Below are 21,100 nucleotides of genomic sequence, written 5' to 3' on the forward strand. Positions count from 1 at the left end.
GATGCCAGCAACGTGGGGCGAGAAGTGCGTGCTGCCGCGACAATACCAAACAAAAGCAGATAGGGCAACAAAATAAGCCAATATTTGATGCTGACAGTGAAATAAACTTACCATGGTGACATGAAACTCCCATTAAAACCCTTTTTATTATAAAACTTACCCCATTTAACAAAACAGACTAGAGCGACTGACAACACGTCGGACCTCACTGACAGTATGAAGCAGTCCGGTGGGGATAGTGAGTGAGTGAGTGAGTTGGGTTTAACGCCGCTTTTAACAGTATTCCAGTTATATCACGGCGTGTCAGCTTAATGTGGGAGGAAAGCCCGAAGTGATGCAGGTCTAAGACGTTTACCACTTTGGTGAAACCCACGAGCACGGGTATGGTGCTGACAAACCTAGAAACATAATTGGGGCGAACCGGGATTCGAACACACAATCATAGGTTTCTGGCGTGCCCAAGGGACGCAACTCTGCGCAGCGAATCGCGGCGCCTTAGACGACTGGGCCACCCGTGCCCCCCGGTGGGGATAGAGCGTCCCGAGGCTGTGGCGCCCCCATGACTTTTATCGCGTCACTTTGGGTTTTCCTAACACATCAAGGGATTCTCCTTGGTTTAGCATACTGTTTTTGAAGCCACACATATCCAAAATAATTCACATTTCAGTTTCTTTGTTGCTTAACGCAGCACTCAGCAATATCCCAGCAATATGACGGCGGCCTGTGAACAACTGAATCTTGACCAAACAATCCAGTGATCGATATTGTGAGCAATGATCCAATCCACAGTCTCGCTGAGCCTGACCACCCGATTGTCACCTCTTACGCCAAGCACAGAGGTCAGTTCTAACCCGGGATCCAAATGGAAGTTCCTTCTTGCATCAATTGTGAGCAGGAACTTGCCTTAATAATAGTTAAGTTATCAGCAAAACAATTGTGATGCTTAATACTTTGTGAGGCATATAGCAACAACTGTATAAAGTCTAACACACCTGGAACACGGATGTGAAGGGGTTCAGTCAGAGTTGTATTGATACATCAGTGAGGTTGACTAACATAGTTTATTGAGGTGGAATGGGGTTTAACTTCGCCTTCAACATTATGGCACTTATATAGCAATTGCAGGCATTTGTTTGTGGCTGCATGTACTAGTCCGGACTAAGGTTGAGTTTATAGTGCTAGCCCACCGAGATACAATTCTGCAGTCTAACACGAATACCCCACTCAGACTCGGAATCGACCACTCTTTGTCATAGCCCCATAATGCCGAGCGCCAGGCAGGGTAACAAAAGGTACCATATTATGGCGCGCCGGGGTATCCATCCCCGAACCTTCCACTCTCCGGGTGGATGCTCTACCACTAGACCACGGAGGCGGTCCTCCAGATAGGAAAAAGTACCATCTTTTAACGTCTATAGGTATGACGCGATCGGGGATCGAGCACAGACCTTCTACTCTCTGGGTGGACACACTATCACGGAGGATATCCATTGTTTATTGTAGTTTTCAGTATTTTGTAATCTTTTAATCATTTTGTCTGTGATATTCATAGGAAGAAAAACAAATTCTCCCATAAATATCATGAATGAAATAAGAAATAATTAATAGAAACATTAACTGTGTGTTCAGCATTGGGCTAGGTTATCATATACTGAATTTGAAACTGCATACTTAGAGTGCTAGTGCGTGCGTGCCTGCGTGTGTGGGCCAGCGTGCTTGTACCAGTCAATACTAATGCCAGTAATATGTAGAGTTCTAACCCACCGTGCCACAATTTCACGTGGACATCCTACTCCGACTCCAAGCCGATGTGTCGGCAGGGCACCACGCAGGTTAACAAGTATCCTGTGTTAACACCTCTTGGTATGACCCGGATGGGGATTGAACCCTCTTTGAACAAACGCTCTATCCACTCGACCACAGAGGCGATCACATTCTCCAGACAACAGGCAGTGCCTACTGGGAAACGAAAATATCTAGTAAATCTAGAGTAAATTTCCAGCTTTGCGTGTGTCCTTTTAAATGATGTATATTGTTGTACTCAAGAACCCATGAGACTCATTTCAGTATATGCTTTAATGCTGACACTGTACAAAGATGATAAAATAAATACAAATACGAGATATTGTATAAACCATATAGAATAAATACATACTAATCCATGCAACTTTCTCTAGAGAGAAATCTCTGTACAAAAATATTGTAGGAATGAGTACTTCTATTTCACAAGTTTGTGAAGCATACTTTTATCAACTTTTTTTTCATGTGCATAATACCACTTCTTGTATTACTGTATCAATATTTATCCCTCAGTGTATCAATAATGTAAATGTCCCCCACCCACCCATGAACAAAAATATTTCATCTACCCGAGGCAAGGGTGTTAAATGACTACAAAAGTCCAGTTGCCACCAGTGACTATTATGTGTAATGTCCCTCCTATTAACCAATCAGATTCCACCTCTCGCATCACTTGTACAAAAATATGTGCCCTGTCAATATGATCTGATCTATAATCAAGATCTGTGTTGTAATGAAACGTGTCTTACCCTGTGAAGTGCACCAAATCATTTGAGCACCTTGATTACAACATGAAAAGATCTGGAAAATATCTTTCAACGCCCAGTTGACAGTGCACACGCTTTGCCAATAATGAAGTCAACAGAAATCTGCAGGCTGAAATCCAATTTTGTTTGGTCTATGCATAGACTCTTTGTCCAGCCGAACTGTAACACCGAAATTCCGAACTAGTTCCAACCTAGTTCGGCAAGGGTGGGAATTTGACTTTTATAGTCAGTTAACTCCCTTGCCTTGGGAAAATGAAATATGTCGTTTTGAACATCATTAAAAAAATGTTAAAATATGGCATCCTGTATCCTACGATGCAAGAAACCGGCATAGATCTGTCTGTCATACCCTCACTGAGTAAAGTGTCATAAACAAAAAATGGGTCCTTGCAGAACTGATTGTCAGAAAAGATCTGCTTCCAAGGTGACTGTACGTACTGGCATACCTCCTAACACTTGATCCTTTCATTCACCAGACTTCAGGGCAGACAGACCCCAGCTATTCACACAGACATGACGGTTGCAGCCTTATGTTTACTGGTAATGTATCACAGCGTCACACAAACAAAACACCAACGTTCACATAACATATGATAATATCATAATTCTCCAGAATCAGTCACAGACATCTTCAATCGACCATTACATATCATCGATCACTTGGTCGTCTGAGGTTTCTAGGTATGCAAGGAGCACCTTCCTAAAGTGACACCATTATCCTGAGACAGATTCCATCTCTGCTACTGATGATGACTGTCACTGGCCATATTGAGACACACAAGTACCGCTGATACAGGCCATGTGACGTGTGTACAGTGATGACTGTCACTGGCCATATTGAGACACACAAGTACCGCTGATACAGGCCATGTGACGTGTGTACAGTGATGACTGTCACTGGCCATATTGAGACACACAAGTACCGCTGATACAGGCCATGTGACGTGTGTACAGTGATGACTGTCACTGGCCATATTGAGACACACAAGTACTGCTGATACAGGCCATGTGACGTGTGTACAGTGATGACTGTCACTGGCCATATTGAGACACACAAGTACCGCTGATACAGGCCATGTGACGTGTGTACAGTGATGACTGTCACTGGCCATATTGAGACACACAAGTACCGCTGATACAGGCCATGTGACGTGTGTACAGTGATGACTACATCAGTGGTGATCACATGACAAGGAAATCTATCCTTTCAGTGCAGCTTATCTTGTCTCCACAGGAAATTAGATATCATATTGGCCTTTTAGTAATGTACTGCTGTGGTAACATGATCAGACTTTCAATACTTTCCAAACCTTTAAAACATTTCGCAATAGTTGTTGATAGATATGGAGTTCAGTTTGCTGTTATAAGCATTGTTGATTTCTGGGTTGAGTTCAGTGCTCTACATTGGAATAAAGGAGTTCATGAACTTTAGAAAAGACTGAAATTACACCTAGCACTGCCTACCGAGTTACTTCCTGGTGCTTGTCCTGTGTGTTTCAGGGTTAGAGTTGGTTTATAGTGTCACAAGTCTGCAAAAAGGATCTCCACAACGTTGCCATCTAAATAATGGTAAAAGTGGTCATCCACAAGGACATGTCACTAGTCCTTCCAGAATTGTACAAGTCTTGTACCAGCAGACTTAATTTCAATTCCTGTGTATGGCAGTGTAACACTATTCTATATTACAAAGTACCTTTCATTCATCTGATGTACAGAAGAGACAATGTAACAGCATCAATCTGATCCCTGCTGGCTGTTCTCATAGACAACTTTCACATGTCCATTTCACTACAATTTTTCAGGAACCATACAATTTTCAATTTGAAAATAAAATTACCGTCTCTTGGAAAGTTGTTCAGGAATTTTTGCTATGTCTTCAAACATACGGGGTCTGTCATTCAACAGTATATTCACAATAATATAATATTAACAATATACTTTTCACACATAAGACTTGTACACCTTTGAACAATGACACTGGAAGATGTATTACCATGATTACATGTATCAATGACTGGAGCATGTCCTCACGGAATCGTCACAGCAGGGATTGAAAACGCATGTGAAAGGTATCATCCTCAAAAAAGTTCTGATACAATTTGGATAAAAATACAGTCATACTAAATACAATGATGATAAGATGCGGAGGACAGGGTGTTCCTCTGCTTCACTGTACAAGGTATCACAGACATGTTTGGTGGCGGACGGATCTGGAAGACAGGGAGGCTATCTGGGACTCTTCCGCAGCTTGCGCTCATGTTCCCGCACTGAATCTATCTTCCTCCCATGCATTGTCATCAAGTTGGCCATTTCTGGAGCAGGAAAATAAGAAATATTTATAACCATATGTTTGTGGAATGTGTCATTGCTCTCCGAGAGAGACTCATATGCATCAGTACCAATGACACAACAAACACAAATTCATGACAGCACTTGATATTTATTACTAGTAGTTCAATTATTTTCTGCCACTGGTAATTACTACAAATATATTTACGGAAGCCTGTTATAAAGGGCCATTTGTTTTTTTGTTTTTTCCCTTGAAATTTCAAGATACTAAATGAAATTTCAAGATACTAAGTTGAAATTACAATATACGTACTGGGTTGACATTTCAAGATACATGTATCTTGAAATTTCAACTTAGCATCTTGGAATTTCAAGACAGCATCTTTTAATTTCAACTTAATAAAAATTTCAACTTAGCATATTGAAGTTTCAACATAGCATCCTCATGTTTCAACATAGTACCTTGACATTTCAAGTAATAATCCTACTCATTATCTTGAAATGTCAAACCAGTACGTATATTGAAATTTCAACTTAGTATCTTGAAATTTCAAGGAAAAAACCCAAATGGCCCTAAAAGGCTTCCGTAAGTTGATTTCAAATGACGTGAAATGAGAATTTGAAAGAGATCTGCAGTTTTCCTAAATTCCATCACACGTATAGCAGGACTGAAGACAGGGACATTTATTAAAGAAACTAGCCTGGGTTTGCCCCTGACCAGTTGGCCCCTTCAGAATACACTGTTATATGTAAGTAATCTTAGTGGTGGTAGAAACTGGTGTAAATATATTTGTAGTAATTACCAGTGGCAGAAAATAATTGAACTACTAGTAATAAATATCAAGTGCTGTCGTGGCCAGATTTTATCAGCGGTCAGCGACAGTGAGTGGAATTTAGAGTTATCCCCCTTGTATAAATGAACATGGTGGCTTGATCGTGGGAGACCTACCTCTGTTCTCACGCTGTAGGTTGCCCCCCATCTTGGTGAGGTTCTCGATCTTCTCCTCCAGTCTCTTGCACAGCACCTGTGTGTCGGGGGTAAGGGAGGACATGGACGCTGCACACAGAGGCAAGTCGTACACATACCACGCCATGATAAAATATATTTACATGACATCAATGGAATCAGCTTGTTGGTTGTAAGATTAAATATATTTACATGACACCAATGGAATCAGCTTGTTGGTTGTGAGATGGAATATATTTACATGACACCAATGGAATCAGCTTGTTGGTTTTATTTGTACTTGACATTAATATCATTAGATTAATGATATTAATAATCCCACTTAAAGATAGAATAGAACCATTGTATATAAGAAACTAAAGTACTCACGGAAATGAAAAAAACATGTTTTTCTCAATTTTAAAAATCGACACAAAGTGTTACGTAGCTGTAAATACGAAATAACAAAACAACTCAAAAAGTACTAGTCTGGATTTGCTAGTTTGATCTCAGTGAACAATACAAAATGTACTTTACAGGAGGTTATTTGTCGGGACTTTCAACATTCAAAAATAAAACTAAGTCCAAATTGACATAGCAGAAACAGACTATAGGCATTATGCACCTGTTCTCACCTGTCGTCAAGGTGTCATAGGTCACCTTGGTCTACTTACACCTGGTTATGCCCTGTTTCACAATAGTCTGTTTTATTCACATTTTTACACACTTTTACGTGTAAAAAGGCATAAAAACATTTGATACGCTGTATTTGTGCCACGGCCCAATTAGTACTAATTTAGTTGTTTGAATATTTACATATTTTGTATATTAACTGCATTTATTTAAGATCTGAGGTCCAAAAAACAGGTTTTTTTCATTTGCGTGAGTACTTTAGTTAGAACTATTTCATAAACAAAATCATTCCAAAGACCCCTGGGCTGTGAAGATCACAAGAGAATGAGGGCGATTCACAAGAAGTGAACATTTGTCCATGTGTGAGTGAGTGAGTGAACCCTACTGTTGATGTCACCTCTCGACCACACTGTGTCACACAGGACAGAAGGGACAACACTCAAGCACCTACCTACAAACATCACATACAGGCAGGCAACTGACAAAATATATATGTCTTATTTTTTATATGTACAAATGCTGACAAATTTAGGGATTCAAGAATGAAAAAAAAGAATTTCTGTCACACAACAATTCAAGAAGGCAGAAAATACAATTTCACTTGAAGAAAACAAGAGTCATCAGAAGTCATCATAAGATGCAAAAGGCACAACTTCAGCCCTTGGTTAATACATGTACAAGTTTGGATGAACAATGTCGAAATGTTCTTTAGTTCTGCTCTGGAAACAACACCTACCTGCGTTGCAGATAAGTCTAACTTGTTTCCATTGAAACAGGGTAATATTAAATTTTGAAAAATTCCTAAATAGCAAAAGTCAGCAATTCAGCCTTTGGTTAATACATGTACCAGGTTTGGATGAAAAGACATACAGAAGGACGGACATACAGATGAGGTGTCGACTTTTCCCCCCCGCATTATATGCCGGGGAAAATAAATACATCAAAAGTAAAACGTATGAATAGTTGCTTTGTATTCCAAACAAGAAATGTTACCATGGATACCAGCAATCAAGTTTGTACCAAAGCAGCCACGATGTACCTGGATCAAAGCTGTTGATGTCCATGTCTTTATCTGGGTTAGATGAGGGTGACACAGGTGTGCTGTCTACAGGTGAGACAACGAGGTGAGTGGCAGGGTGTGTTTGAGAAGGGTGGAGTGAGCGGGGCGGGGTACAGAGGGAGGTAAGTAGAGGCATGGCATCCCCGGGGAAGGATGGAGGACAGGTGCAGGAGGAGACAGCGCCATCTGGTGAGCAGGAAGAGGTAGACAGTGAGCTGATGTTAGCGGGATCCAGAGCTCCAGATAACTTTTTGAGCAATTGAGTTTTTACTTGAAGGTTTCTATTTCAATTGGGTTATAACATTTTTCATTGAGTAACCAATATTTTTTCACTCATCTATTCATCACTCTATTGTGTTGTTCCCAAAATGAGTAAGCATTTTGAGATTTAAAAAAAAATGGAAAAAATGTTTTAGCTGTATATAACTGTTCTAAATATAGGCTTGACTTGAAAAGTAAATTAGCTCGTAATTGTGTTTAGGAAATTAGCTCTGTTGTACGCATGCTGAAAAAGCTTCATTGGGTATTTACGCGTGCTGTTTTCAAACAGCTGAGTTTTTCATTTAATGCATGTGTCTCTGTATGCAAGTTAATTAAAAGTACCGGTAATTGGGTTTTGAATAGTTTTATTTTTACGCAAATACGCAATTATCTGAAGATCTGGGGACCACTGATTGTCTTACAGGTACACCCATCTATTGGGCAGTTTGGCAAGGACTACAGGACGAGTGCCAATTTCTAACGCTGTAGTAGAATGTCTTATCAAAAGTTATACAATCATGAAAATGTCCTTGTGTCACTTTCATCCATCAAATTGACTGAAGCACTCTACAATACCATTCTGACACGTTCTTAAATGGCTACACCCAAATGGTCTGATCTGATCATGTTTCAAGTGTCCAGTGGACAAATAGTTAGAACTTACTGAAAGACTGATATATGATGAGGACATTTTCAGTGTCGGTGTAATGTAAGAGATGAGCAAAGCTTTTAGAAATTGTCATGAAATGCTTGTGCTCATATCAATGAGAATTAGGCATCATACTTTTCAACACTTTTCAACATCTTATGGACTAATAACAACACCAAAGGAAGAGTTAGAAGTGTACACACACTGACAGAGGTTTTCAGGTCATTGTTCAAACACTTTGAACATGACAAAGATTGTAGATGAGTCAGTTTCTACTGCTGATCACACCGGATAGATGAGGAGGAATTAGTGTAAGGGAGGTAACTCATTAACAAACATGTGTTGCCTTCAACAGTTGCAGATTCTTCCTAAACTCATTGAGTTTACAGGCCTGAATGGATCCTTCCAAATGATACTCCATGAAGTTTCAGTCTACAGAGAAACACATGTAGACACAGTGATGACAAGGAGTATTTGAACATCTTCCCGAGAAAAGGGAGTTAACTGACAGTAAAAGTCAAGTTTCCAGCCTTGCCAGACTAGGTGGGAAATTCCAGGCCCAAACGTAGCGCCAACAGTGGCTATTACAAGTTATGTCCCTTCTATGTCTCTCCTACTGACCAATCAGATTCCACCTCTCATATCACTTGCATTTGTTTCAAACAAAATGGCAGCACCCAGTCAAGACGAACTGTAAACATGGGTTGCTGAAGGCCTATCCTACCCCTGATCTTCACGGGTCACCTATATGCTGTCAACCATCCTCACCTATATGCTTGTCGACCATCCTCACCTATATACTTGTCGACCATCCTCACCTATATGCTTGTCGACCATCCTCACCTATATGCTTGTCGACCATCCTCACCTATATGCTTGTCAACCATCCTCACCTATATGCTTGTCGACCATCCTCACCTATATGCTTGTCAACCAACCTCGCCTATATGCTTGTCAACCATCCTCACCTATATGCTTGTCAACCATCGATCCTCACCTATATGCTTGTCAACCATCCTCGCCTATATGCTTGTCGACCATCCTCACCTATATGCTTGTCGACCATCCTCACCTATATGCTTGTCGACCATCCTCACCTATATGCTTGTCGACCATCCTCGCCTATATGCTTGTCAACCATCCTCGCCTATATGCTTGTCGACCATCCTCGCCTATATGCTTGTCAACCATCCTCGCCTATATGCTTGTCGACCATCCTCACCTATATGCTTGTCGACCATCCTCGCCTATATGCTTGTCAACCATCCTCGCCTATATGCTTGTCCACCATCCTCGCCTATATGCTTGTCGACCATCCTCACCTATATGCTTGTCGACCATCCTCGCCTATATGCTTGTCGACCATCCTCACCTTTATGCTTGTCGACCATCCTCACCTATATGCTTGTCGAGTGCTTCAGAGTTAGTACAGACGTGCTCGCCTATATGCTTGTCGAGTGCTTCAGAGTTAGTACAGACGTGCTCGCCTATATGCTTGTCGAGAGCTTCAGAGTTAGTACAGACGTGCTCGCCTATATGCTTGTCGAGTGCTTCAGAGTTAGTACAGACGTGCTCGCCTATATGCTTGTCGAGTGCTTCAGAGTTAGTACAGACGTGCTCGCCTATATGCTTGTCGAGAGCTTCAGAGTTAGTACAGACGTGTGAAGTGTTGATCCATGGCATTGTTAAGAGACTGACCAGGGTCACTGTGACTCACCTCTGCTCCTGTAGGGAGATCCGGAGTACGCTGACCGCCCCGGGGAGCTGGCCACAGACATATGGCTGGACTCATACCGACTGTCTTGTCGAGGTTTATTCCGAGAACTGCTGAGATCTGCGGAGCAACTTCTGCGATGACGACGCTGAGGAGTTTGTGGGGCTGAGTTGACTTCTGGAATGAGTGTAAAAAGGAAATGGAACAACGGGTCCTTCTAGTGTGAGCTGAGGAGAAGTCTGTGCAGATACAATAAAATATTCCTGAATTTGAAGCAGTGAAAAAAATGATTCATGTCAAAAATATAGTTGATTTTCCAATAATATATAGATGAAGAGCCCCAGGGATCAAGTTTTCTGTTTCCTTGAAAGATGTCAATTGTAAAATTAACAATGATTTTATGAAATGAAGCATGAAATTAAACACAGGGACCAATTCTACAAGGAAATCTTAGCACTACTACTTTTCACCTTGAGGATTAGATCTTGTCATTCATGCCTTGCGGGTGGATAGTTTTGAGATAAAAATTCAATTTTAGTTCAATGGATCGGCGTTAAGCCATGCTTTGTCTGACTCAGGGTCCATGTATAGCTGTTGTATTATTTGATAATGTTTATGTTGATAGTCGTAACACCAATTCCACTTTGTGGAATGTAATCCAAAGGAGATGCAACTGCCAGGGAATATTATCAGGACCCCAAAATAGTCAACACAGAACTGCTAACAAAATCAATACTGTGAATTCTGCATGCTAAGTGACTGTCATCACCTTACCTCTCACAGATGATACACCTGAAAAGTCTATATGCGACCTTGCCCTTGCCCTTGCCCTCAGCCAGGTTGGTTCGATCTCGGAGTCAGACAGGGAGTCCAGGTCAGGAGATGACCCAGAGTCCTTAGACCTGGAAGAAGATGATGCAAGATGTAACTAAGGACTGTTTGTTGCAGTGTTTCAAATAATTAAAACCCAACAAGAGAGTCGGGCAGGTGACCCATACATGTTGCCTGCCCATCTTCAAAGTTACCTGCCTGCATTCAGGCATTATAAATATTGAAAAATCGCAAAAACCAAGAGACAAATCAAGTCTTGATTGAATTGAAAAAATGCAAACTTTAACATATACCACGAGTTATAATAAAACTGAGCACATGTGTATACATAAGATTATCTGCCTGACAGTCGGGCAGGTGAAGGAAAACTTCATGCAGCCCGAGAGAAATGTTACCAGCCACGGGCAGCGGGCAGGCAGTTATTTCAGTCACAGGTTTGTTGACTAATTTACTCCTTGCGACTTTGGAATACAACAAAGATGTCGGACATGAGGACATGCAGAATGTCCTGCAATATCTGTGTTACACACATGGCACCAGTGACAGCCTAGAACCTGACTTAAAATGGGCAGCGGTACGTGGAGGAAGGTGCTGTTGATCACTGCATGTATAAATGCAAGATGTACACAGCAATATGTGAAGGCAGCCTGTAACTAATCGAGTCACTGAAACTGACCACCCCATCCAAGACGTTGTCACTTAAGACCTCTTCAAACCTGAAATCTCCATAGGGGAATATTTTTGTTTGTTTGTTTGTTGTTTAACGCTGCACTCAGCAATATTCCAGCTATATAACGGCGGTCGGTAAATAATCAAGTCTGGACCAGACAATCCAGTGATTGATATCATGAGCATCAATCTACGCAATTGGGATACGAAGACATGCATCAACCAAGTCAGTGATCCTGACCACCCATTCCCGGTTAGTTGTCTCTTACGACAAGCATGGGCTGCTGAAGACCTATTCTACCCCGGATCTTCACGGGTCTCAGAGGGGGATGTTAGGAACAATACTGTATATAAGGTTAAGAAAGGAAAGATGAATGATGTACCTTCTATCTCTGGCTGGTACAGGTGAGGAATGGTACACTGAAGGACGCAGGTTGGACTTGTGAGTCACCTCCCTTTGCCCGGCAATCAGTGACCTCATCTCCGTCAGCAGATCCTTCAGCTCCTGGCCGACGACTGCATAGTTCTCCCTTGGTTCCTGGGGATTCTGGTTGTCATACACAATCATAACTGAGTCATATAAAAATATTAATATATGTATCTCTTTAACCAGCGATTTACTTGGGACTATTGAGTCCTTGTGAATCCTCAGGAAAACATTTTTGAGGTCCCAAGGTTGAGGCCAAGGTTGACCACAGTAAATAATTGAGTCTGGACCAGACATTCCAGTGATTGACATTGTGAGGTGAGGTCAGGTGAAATGGGGTTTTAACGTCGCGTCTAAGATTACTGCACTTGTATAGCGACGTGCATGTACGTGTGTTTGTGTGGCTGCTTGTACTAGTCTGGACTGATGCCGATTTATAGTGCTAGCTCACTGAGATACCATGCCGCAGTTTAACATGAATACCCCACTCAGACACAGTATACGGACTCCGAGCCGACCAGTCCTTGTTTTAGCCCCTTAATGCTGAGCGCCAGACAGGGTAACAACAAGTACTATCTTTTAACGTCTTTTGGTATGACGCAGTCAGGGATCGAACCCCGGACCTTCCGCTCTATAGGCGGACGCTCTACCATTAGACCACGGACGCGGTCTGATTGACATTGTGATGAACGATCCACACTGTCAGGGTACAAAGATACACCATCAACCAAATCACCGAGCCTTATCACCTCATCTATAAAGTCGCATTTTATGACCAGCATGGGGACCTATTCTAACCTGTCCTGCCCAGGGGGAGTGGATTTAGTGTTAATATATGGACTGTTAATAGATGAGAGTAACAGGTCAAACAAAACATTTGACTTTGGTTCAGATTAGTGGCTGAAATCGCAGTTTGTGAAAACTAACTGAATCATTGGTCCAGAATAGCAAACGTGGATGATAACCATTAGATGCCCTACTGGAATCATGATATGACTTGAGCTGAGAACACAGTTTGAAAGTACACTGATTTCATGATGGGGTGATCACACAAAGTATTAGCTGAAGATGAAGAGTTAACAATCTGAAAGCGATGGACTGGCCAAGGGAGGCACATCAGGTTAACCTAACTTAGTACACTGTATGTGATGTGCTGCCAACACCCCACCTTGTGTTCCTGTGGTGGAACACTGCTCCCTTGCTTGTGGGGGTGGGTGAATCCCACGGAGTCCCTACCCTGCCGGGGTACAGGAGTGGTGCTGCTCCGTGGCTTGTTGAGGTAGGTGAATCCCCCGGACTCCTTACCCTGCCGGGACACAGGGCTGTTGGTTCTGCTGGGTTGACCTGTGGGTGGCATGCCAGAGTAGGGGGTCTTTCCACTCATTACCTGCTCTGCCTCCTGTAAACACATCAAAACATCATCACATTCTGTGATAGAAAACATTCTATAATAGATAGACCATGTCAAAGGTACAAAATCAGATTCCTAAATTGTTTTTTTTTGTACCAGTTGAGCTCTGATTGCCTTAACAACCCTATGTGTGAAAGAAAATGACAATCCTAAGCCACAGACAGCAAAACAATACTGAGTGCAATGACCCATGCCGTCTGGGCACATTGACACTCCATCAAGCAGGTCACCGAGCGTGACCACCCAATCCATTTGATAGCCTCTTAGGGCCAGCTGGGGACTTGCTCCAGCCCGGAATCCTCACAGCAAGATTCTTCTTCAATCATAATACACATATCACACAAAGCTACATGTACATGTATACAAATCGTGTGTAATTAAAGGAACTGCCCAATCCGCAGATTACGCAAACGTTAGATAGCTAGACTTATCTTACGTCATCATGTAAACAAATGCCCTAAACTTTTACATTGAAAGATTTCTGTTCATCAATGTAAGTCGTTGCTCTTTCTGTGAGATTACGCAATGATGTGTGCCAAATCTGCGGATTACACAAGCATGGTCGCGGTACCAGGGAATCGGTTAGTTGCTTTGTGTAACCCCTGGATTGGGATGTTCCTTTACGCATGACATATACGGTTTGTTGATGATGACATATTTTCTGTGCTGTTAAGACCAAGATACTTTAATTAAATTTTCGTTGTGTTCATGGTAATTCCTGCATTCTGATTAGCTGAATTGGTCACGTGTTATTGCATTCTTTTCCCATTTCCCACTACTTTCATTACTGCGGAATGTTAGGGAATCCCCATATTACAGAGCAGGGAATTCCCTTTCTGCTCCAAGTATCATCATGCACAGGACATTTAGCGACATTTATGCATATTCATTGTTCAAAGTACCCTTTGAAACCGAAGGCCGAGAAAGAATGAAACAGCAAACGTGCAGGCTTATTCGCCTGATTTTTTCCCCGCTCGCCTCATGTCTTCCGGTTTCATTTCTAACTAGCATTTTCCAACTGTGTTTTACCATTTGTTCGAATGTTCGAATCTGGCGGAAACTGACCATGTCATTTGAAACAGCCGCCTTCTAAGCGGATTCATACAGTGTGCACACCGTTTTTTCGATTCATACCTCAATGAACTGAAAAAGATACACAGTCAATCCTTAAGTGGAGACATTGTGCATTTACTCATCACATGTTATCATTCTCCCAGTGTTTTCAATGGATATCAGATATAGTCTAACTCCCCTGGGTCCAATCTATTTGTACCCATAATGACCAGACAGTTTGAAGTGACTCTGATACAAATGCTTTACCTCATGCAGATTCACAGCTTATCTAGACCACTATGAAGATTAACAAAAATTAACAAGATGACATATCCTCCCTTTCTGGTGCAATTCAGAAATGGAGTTGGACTACATTCACTCCACTTTTGGTTCATTGACATTGGACACCTTCAGTTCAGTAAAGAGAAAAAAGTAATGCTGATCTGTATTTTTCAATATCCTAAATCATCAAAAGGCACCATTACCCCACTTGACAGATCTGTACAGCAAGTTTCATCCAGAAATATTCAATGGTTTTGGAGTTCTGCTCTCGGGAACTTCCCTTTGTTTTCAGTACAAGTCCAACTTGTTATCAATAACCCCCTCGAAAAGAAATCCCAAATCAAAGGCACCCTTCCACCACTAGACTTACATCTATACACTTGCATCATGTTATATTCAACGGTATAGGAGTTCTGCCCCTGAAACGGCAAACAGACACACAGACAGACATACAGACATGCTAAAAGCTTAAAAACTGTTGAATATTTCAAGATGCAACTTGCTATACAGTTCAGTCTGGTGGTGAGCTGGTGCCTTTTGATGGTTTTGGATTTGTTATTTTCAAAACGGGAGGAAAAAAGTAACACAAGCTTGACATATAAAAATATATGATGACCGAACAAGATTGTTTCCCACAGTAGCTGTCTGACCTTGAGGTCCAGCTGGTGGTTGAGCTTCAGTCGGGCAATGTCTTGTTCAAACTGCTCCATCTTGGCCTGCGCCGTTGCCGTCTTTAGACCAGACTGAAGTCACACATGGAGGTATGTGATTAGCTATTGGTCTGTTGTCATACATTATGTCATGGTAAGATGTTATTGGTCTGTTGTCATGGTAAGATGTTATTGGTCTGTTGTCATACATTATGTCATGGTAATTAGCTATTGGTCTGTTGTCACACATGATGTCATGGTAATTAGTTATTGGTCTGTTTTCATGGTAAGATGTTATTGGTCTGTTGTCATACATTATGCCATGGTAATTAGTTATTGGTCTGTTGTCATACGTTATGCCATGGTAATTAGTTATTGGTCTGTTGTCATGGTAATTAGTTATTGGTCTGTTGTCATACATTATGTCATGGTAATTAGTTATTGGTCTGTTGTCATGATAATAAGTTGATGGTCTGTTGTCATACATTATGTCATGGTAATTAGTTATTGGTCTGTTGTCATGGTAAGATGTTATTGGTCTGTTGTCATACATTATGTCATAGTAATTAGCTATTGGTCTGTTTCACACATGATGTTATGGTAATTAGTTATTGGTCTGTTGTCATGATAATTAGTTATTGGTCTGTTGTCACACATGATATCATGGTAATTAGTTATTGGTCTGTTGTCATACATTATGTCATGGTAATTAGTTATTGGTCTGTTGTCACACATGATGTCATGGTAATTAGTTATTGGTCTGTTGTCATGATAATTAGTTGATGGTCTGTTTTCATACATGATATCATGGTAATTAGTTATTGGGCTGTTGTCATGGTAAGATGTTATTGGTCTGTTGTCATGATAATTAGTTGATGGTCTGTTGTCATACATGATGTCATGGTAATTAGTTATTGGTCTGTTGTCATGATAATTAGTTGATGGTCTGTTGTCGTACATGATGTCATAGTAATTAGTTATTGGTCTGTTGTCATGGTAATTAGTTATTTGTCTGTTGTCATGGCAATTAGTTATTGGTCTGTTGTCATGGTAATATGTTATTGGTCTGTTGTCATACATTATGTCATTGTAATTAGCTATTGGTCTGTTGTCATACATGATGTCATGTAAATTAGTTATTGGTCTGTTGTCATACATTATGTCATGGTAATTAGCTATTGGTCTGTTTCACACATGATGTTATGTAATTAGTTATTGGTCTGTTGTCATGATAATTAGTTGATGGTCTGTTTTCATACATGATATCATGGTAATTAGTTATTGATCTGTTGTCATGGTAATTAGTTATTGGTCTGTTGTCATGATAATTAGTTGATGGTCTGTTGTCATACATGATGTCATGGTAATTAGTTATTAGTCTGTTGTCATGGTAATATGTTATTGGTCTGTTGTCATACATTATGTCATGGTAATTAGCTATTGGTCTGTTTCACACATGATGTTATGGTAATTAGTTATTGGTCTGTTGTCATGATAATTAGTTGATGGTCTGTTTTCATACATGATAATATGGTAATTAGTTATTGATCTGTTGTCATGGTAATATGTTATTGGTCTGTTGTCATGATAATTAGTTGATGGTCTGTTGTCATACATTATGTCATGGTAATTAGTTATTGGTCTGTTGTCATGGTAAGATGTTATTGGTCTGTTGTCATACATTAGGTCATAGTAATTAGCTATTGGTCTGTTTCACACATGATGTTATGGTAATTAGTTATTGGTCTGTTGTCATGATAATTAGTTGATGGTCTGTTGTCATACATGATATCATGGTAATTAGTTATTGGTCTGTTGTCATGGTAATTAGTTATTGGTCTGTTGTCATGATAATTAGTTGATGGTCTGTTTTCATACATGATAATATGGTAATTAGTTATTGATCTGTTGTCATGGTAATATGTTATTGGTCTGTTGTCATATATTATGTCATGATAATTAGTTGATGGTCTGTTGTCATACATGATGTCATGGTAATTAGTTATTGGTCTGTTGTCATGATAATTAGTTGATGGTCTGTTGTCATACATGATATCATGGTAATTAGTTATTGGTCTGTTGTCATGATAATTAGTTCATGGTCTGTTGTCATGGTAATTAGTTATTGGTCTGTTGTCATGGTAATATGTTATTGGTCTGTTGTCATACATTATGTCATGGTAATTAGCTATTGGTCTGTTGTCATACATGATGTCATTGAAATTAGTTATTGGTCTGTTGTCATGGTAATTAGTTATTGGTCTGTTGTCGTACATGATGTCATGGTAATTAGATATTGGTCTGTTGTCATGGTAATTAGTTATTGGTCTGTTGTCATGGTAATTAGTTATTGGTCTGTTGTCACACATGGTGTCATGTACATGAATAGATATTCCATGAGCAGATTGATTATAGTAGCTCCATGTGAAGACAGTCATGAGTTTGAATAGATGCTCATGACCAGATAAAACAGATAATGGTTCTTCAAATTATCTGTTCCTTACAACGTATTGGGGTTTGGTGAAGACATACACTCATAAACCTTCTGCCACTTTTGACAAATCTCGTAATAACCTCTTGGGAGATTTTGCTTTTTCCTAGTAAGACCTCATCCCGGACATGAGGTTTTACTTTTTAGAAGTTAGACCTGGTATGAGGTTTTACTTTTTAGAAGTTAGACCTGGTATGAGGTATTACTTTTTAGAAGTTAGACCTGGTATGAGGTGTTACTTTTTAGAAGTTTGACCTGGTATGAGGTTTTACTTTTTAGAAGTTTGACCTGGTATGAGGTTTTACTTTTTAGAAGTTAGACCTGGTATGAGGTGTTACTTCTTAGAAGTTAGACCTGGTATGAGGTGTTACTTTTTAGAAGTTTGACCTGGTGTGAGGTTTTACTTTTTAGAAGTTTGACCTGGTATGAGGTTTTACTTCTTAAAAGTTTGACCTTGTATGAGGTTTTACTTTGTAGAAATTAGACCTGGTATGAGGTTCTACTTTTTAGAAGGTTGACCTGGTGTGAGTTTTTACTTTTTAGAAGTTTGACTGTGAGGTTTTACGTTTTAGAAGTTTGACCTGGTATGAGGTTTTACTTTTTAGAAGTTAGACCTGGTATGAGGTTTTATTTTTTAGAAGTTAGACCTGGTATGAGGTTTTACTTTTTAGAAGTAAGACCAGAAGAGCTAGGGCGCACATGAAATTTGGATTCAGTGTTTCAAACATCCAATGTTCAGAAATCGAAGACAAGAACTCACATTTTTTGATTATGGATGACAGGAATTGATCCTGCAACCTCACATATGTTAAGTGTTGTAACCCACTGTTTTCCTACTGAGCCACCGGGGGCAGTTCAAGAAAGGTTTTTCCTTTGCTCTCAGTTTTACATTTTCAACCCCAACCTTGGAGTCATGTTTTATCCATAATTATAGCTAAACGGATAGAATTATCATAAAAAACGCCCGCATGTTATCAGAAATGAGCGGGCCACTGTAACTTGATAATGCCCTCATATTACTTGACGACGGGCCCATTATCACGCCCGTTGTTAGGTGACGTCATAGGATAGGATAGCTGACGTAACGTTCAATAGTGATGTCATCTGGTTTGTTCTATGACGTTTCCATATTTGTAAAAGTGGGTCAGTGATATTCGTGTTGATTGCAGTAAATGTTTCAAAATCGACATTGTTGTTTCTTTTTATTTGATAACAAATTCCATCCATTTTAGCTATAATAACGGTAACGCTATTTTTCAGGGCATTATCATTTGCAGAAGCCCTCGGTCTTTTCAACTGCCCTCCTTCGTCGGGCAGTTAATGGAAGACCTCGGGCTTCTGCAAATGATAATGCCCTGAAAAATAGCGTTACCCTTATACTAACAAACTCTGCTTGTAACATGCAGGAGTGGTGAGAAGTCCCCTACCTTCTCCAGCTCAGCCTCCATAAGAGCCAGGCGCTCCCGAAGGTCATGGTTCTTGGCAGCACTGGTCTCCAGCTGCACCGTCAGCTCCTGGGTGTGTAGCAGCGACTTGCTGAGGGACTTCTTCAGACTGTCCTTGTCCTTCTCCACCAGCAGCTTCTCCTGCACAGAGACACACGGGATACACCTGACACAGGTACACACAGGGGACACCTGACACAGGTACACAATCGATACACCTGACACAGGTACACACGGGGGACACCTGACACAGGTACACACAGGGGACACCTGACACAGGTACACAATCGATACACCTGACACAGGTACACACGGGAAACACCTGACACAGGTACACACAAAACAACTGACACAGGTACACACGGGAAACACCTGACACAGGTACACACACTCCACATGGGAAACACCTGACACAGGTACACACACTCCACACGGGAAACACCTGACACAGGTACACACACTCCACATGGGAAACACCTGACACAGGTACACACACTCCACACGGGAAACACCTGACACAGGTACACACACTCCACATGGGATACACCTGACACAGGTACACACACTCCACATGGGAAACACCTGACACAGGTACACACACTCCACACGGGAAACACCTGACACAGGTACACACACTCCACACGGGAAACACCTGACACAGGTACACACACTCCACATGGGATACACCTGACACAGGTACACACACTCCACATGGGAAACACCTGACACAGGTACACACACTCCACATGGGAAACACCTGACACAGGTACACACACTCCACATGGGAAACACCTGACACAGGTATACACACTCCACACGGGAAACACCTGACACAGGTACACACACTCCACATGGGAAACACCTGACACAGGTACACACACTCCACACGGGAAACACCTGACACAGGTACACACACTCCACAGGTTAACACACTTCAGGGTCTGGATACATCCTAGAGGCACATGCATACACTACACACTAAACAGGGTCTGGATACACCCTAGAGGCACATGCATACACTACACACTAATCAGGGTCTGGATACACCCTAGAGGCACATGCATACACTACACACTAATCAGGGTCTGGATAAACCCTAGAGGCACATGCATACACTACACACTAAACAGGGTCAGGATACACCCTAGAGGCACATGCATACACTACACACTAAACAGGGTCTGGATACACCCTAGAGGCACATGCATACACTACACATTAAACAGGGTCTGGATACACCCTAGAGGCACATGCATACACTACACACTGAACAGGGTCTGGATACACCCTAGAGGCACGTGCATACACTACACACTAAACAGGGTCTGGATACACCCTAGAGGCACATGCATACACTACACACTAAAAGGGTCTGGATACACCCTAGAGGCACATGCATACACTACATGGTCTGGATACATCCTAGAGGCACATGCATACACTACACACTTAACAGGGTCTGGATACACCCTAGAGGCACATGCATACACTACATGGTCTGGATACATCCTAGAGGCACATGCATACACTACACACTAAACAGGGTCTGGATACGCCCTAGAGGCACATGCATACACTACACACTAAAAGGGTCTGGATACACCCTAGAGGCACATGCATACACTACATGGTCTGGATACATCCTAGAGGCACATGCATACACTACACACTTAACAGGGTCTGGATACACCCTAGAGGCACATGCATACACTACATGGTCTG

The 21,100-nt window shown here is 41.2% G+C and overlaps 1 protein-coding gene across 3 annotated transcripts in view; it reads right to left on the minus strand.

Annotated features, from left to right (window-relative positions):
- Positions 1-2,058: 2,058 nt before the first annotated feature.
- The window catches only part of LOC124151360 (coiled-coil domain-containing protein 158-like), a 58,602-nt gene continuing 39,560 nt past the window's right edge, over positions 2,059-21,100 (minus strand). For 2 of the 3 annotated variants that reach the window (XM_048384724.1, XM_048384723.1), the window contains exons 17-25: positions 19,361-19,519; positions 15,443-15,535; positions 13,215-13,445; positions 12,003-12,166; positions 10,894-11,021; positions 10,123-10,296; positions 7,475-7,681; positions 5,806-5,913; positions 2,059-4,879 (exon numbers count right to left, since the gene is read on the minus strand). In XM_048384724.1, coding sequence (XP_048240681.1) covers positions 4,794-4,879; positions 5,806-5,913; positions 7,475-7,681; positions 10,123-10,296; positions 10,894-11,021; positions 12,003-12,166; positions 13,215-13,445; positions 15,443-15,535; positions 19,361-19,519 — 1,350 coding nt within the window. In that variant the 3' untranslated portion in view covers positions 2,059-4,793. The remainder of the gene's footprint in view (positions 4,880-5,805; positions 5,914-7,474; positions 7,682-10,122; positions 10,297-10,893; positions 11,022-12,002; positions 12,167-13,214; positions 13,446-15,442; positions 15,536-19,360; positions 19,520-21,100) is intronic. The other variant, XM_048384725.1, reaches the window with a different exon arrangement.

Source organism: Haliotis rufescens, unplaced genomic scaffold (assembly GCF_023055435.1).
Source record: "Haliotis rufescens isolate VD_foot unplaced genomic scaffold, xgHalRufe1.0.p SCAF_50, whole genome shotgun sequence".
NCBI lineage: Eukaryota > Metazoa > Mollusca > Gastropoda > Lepetellida > Haliotidae > Haliotis > Haliotis rufescens.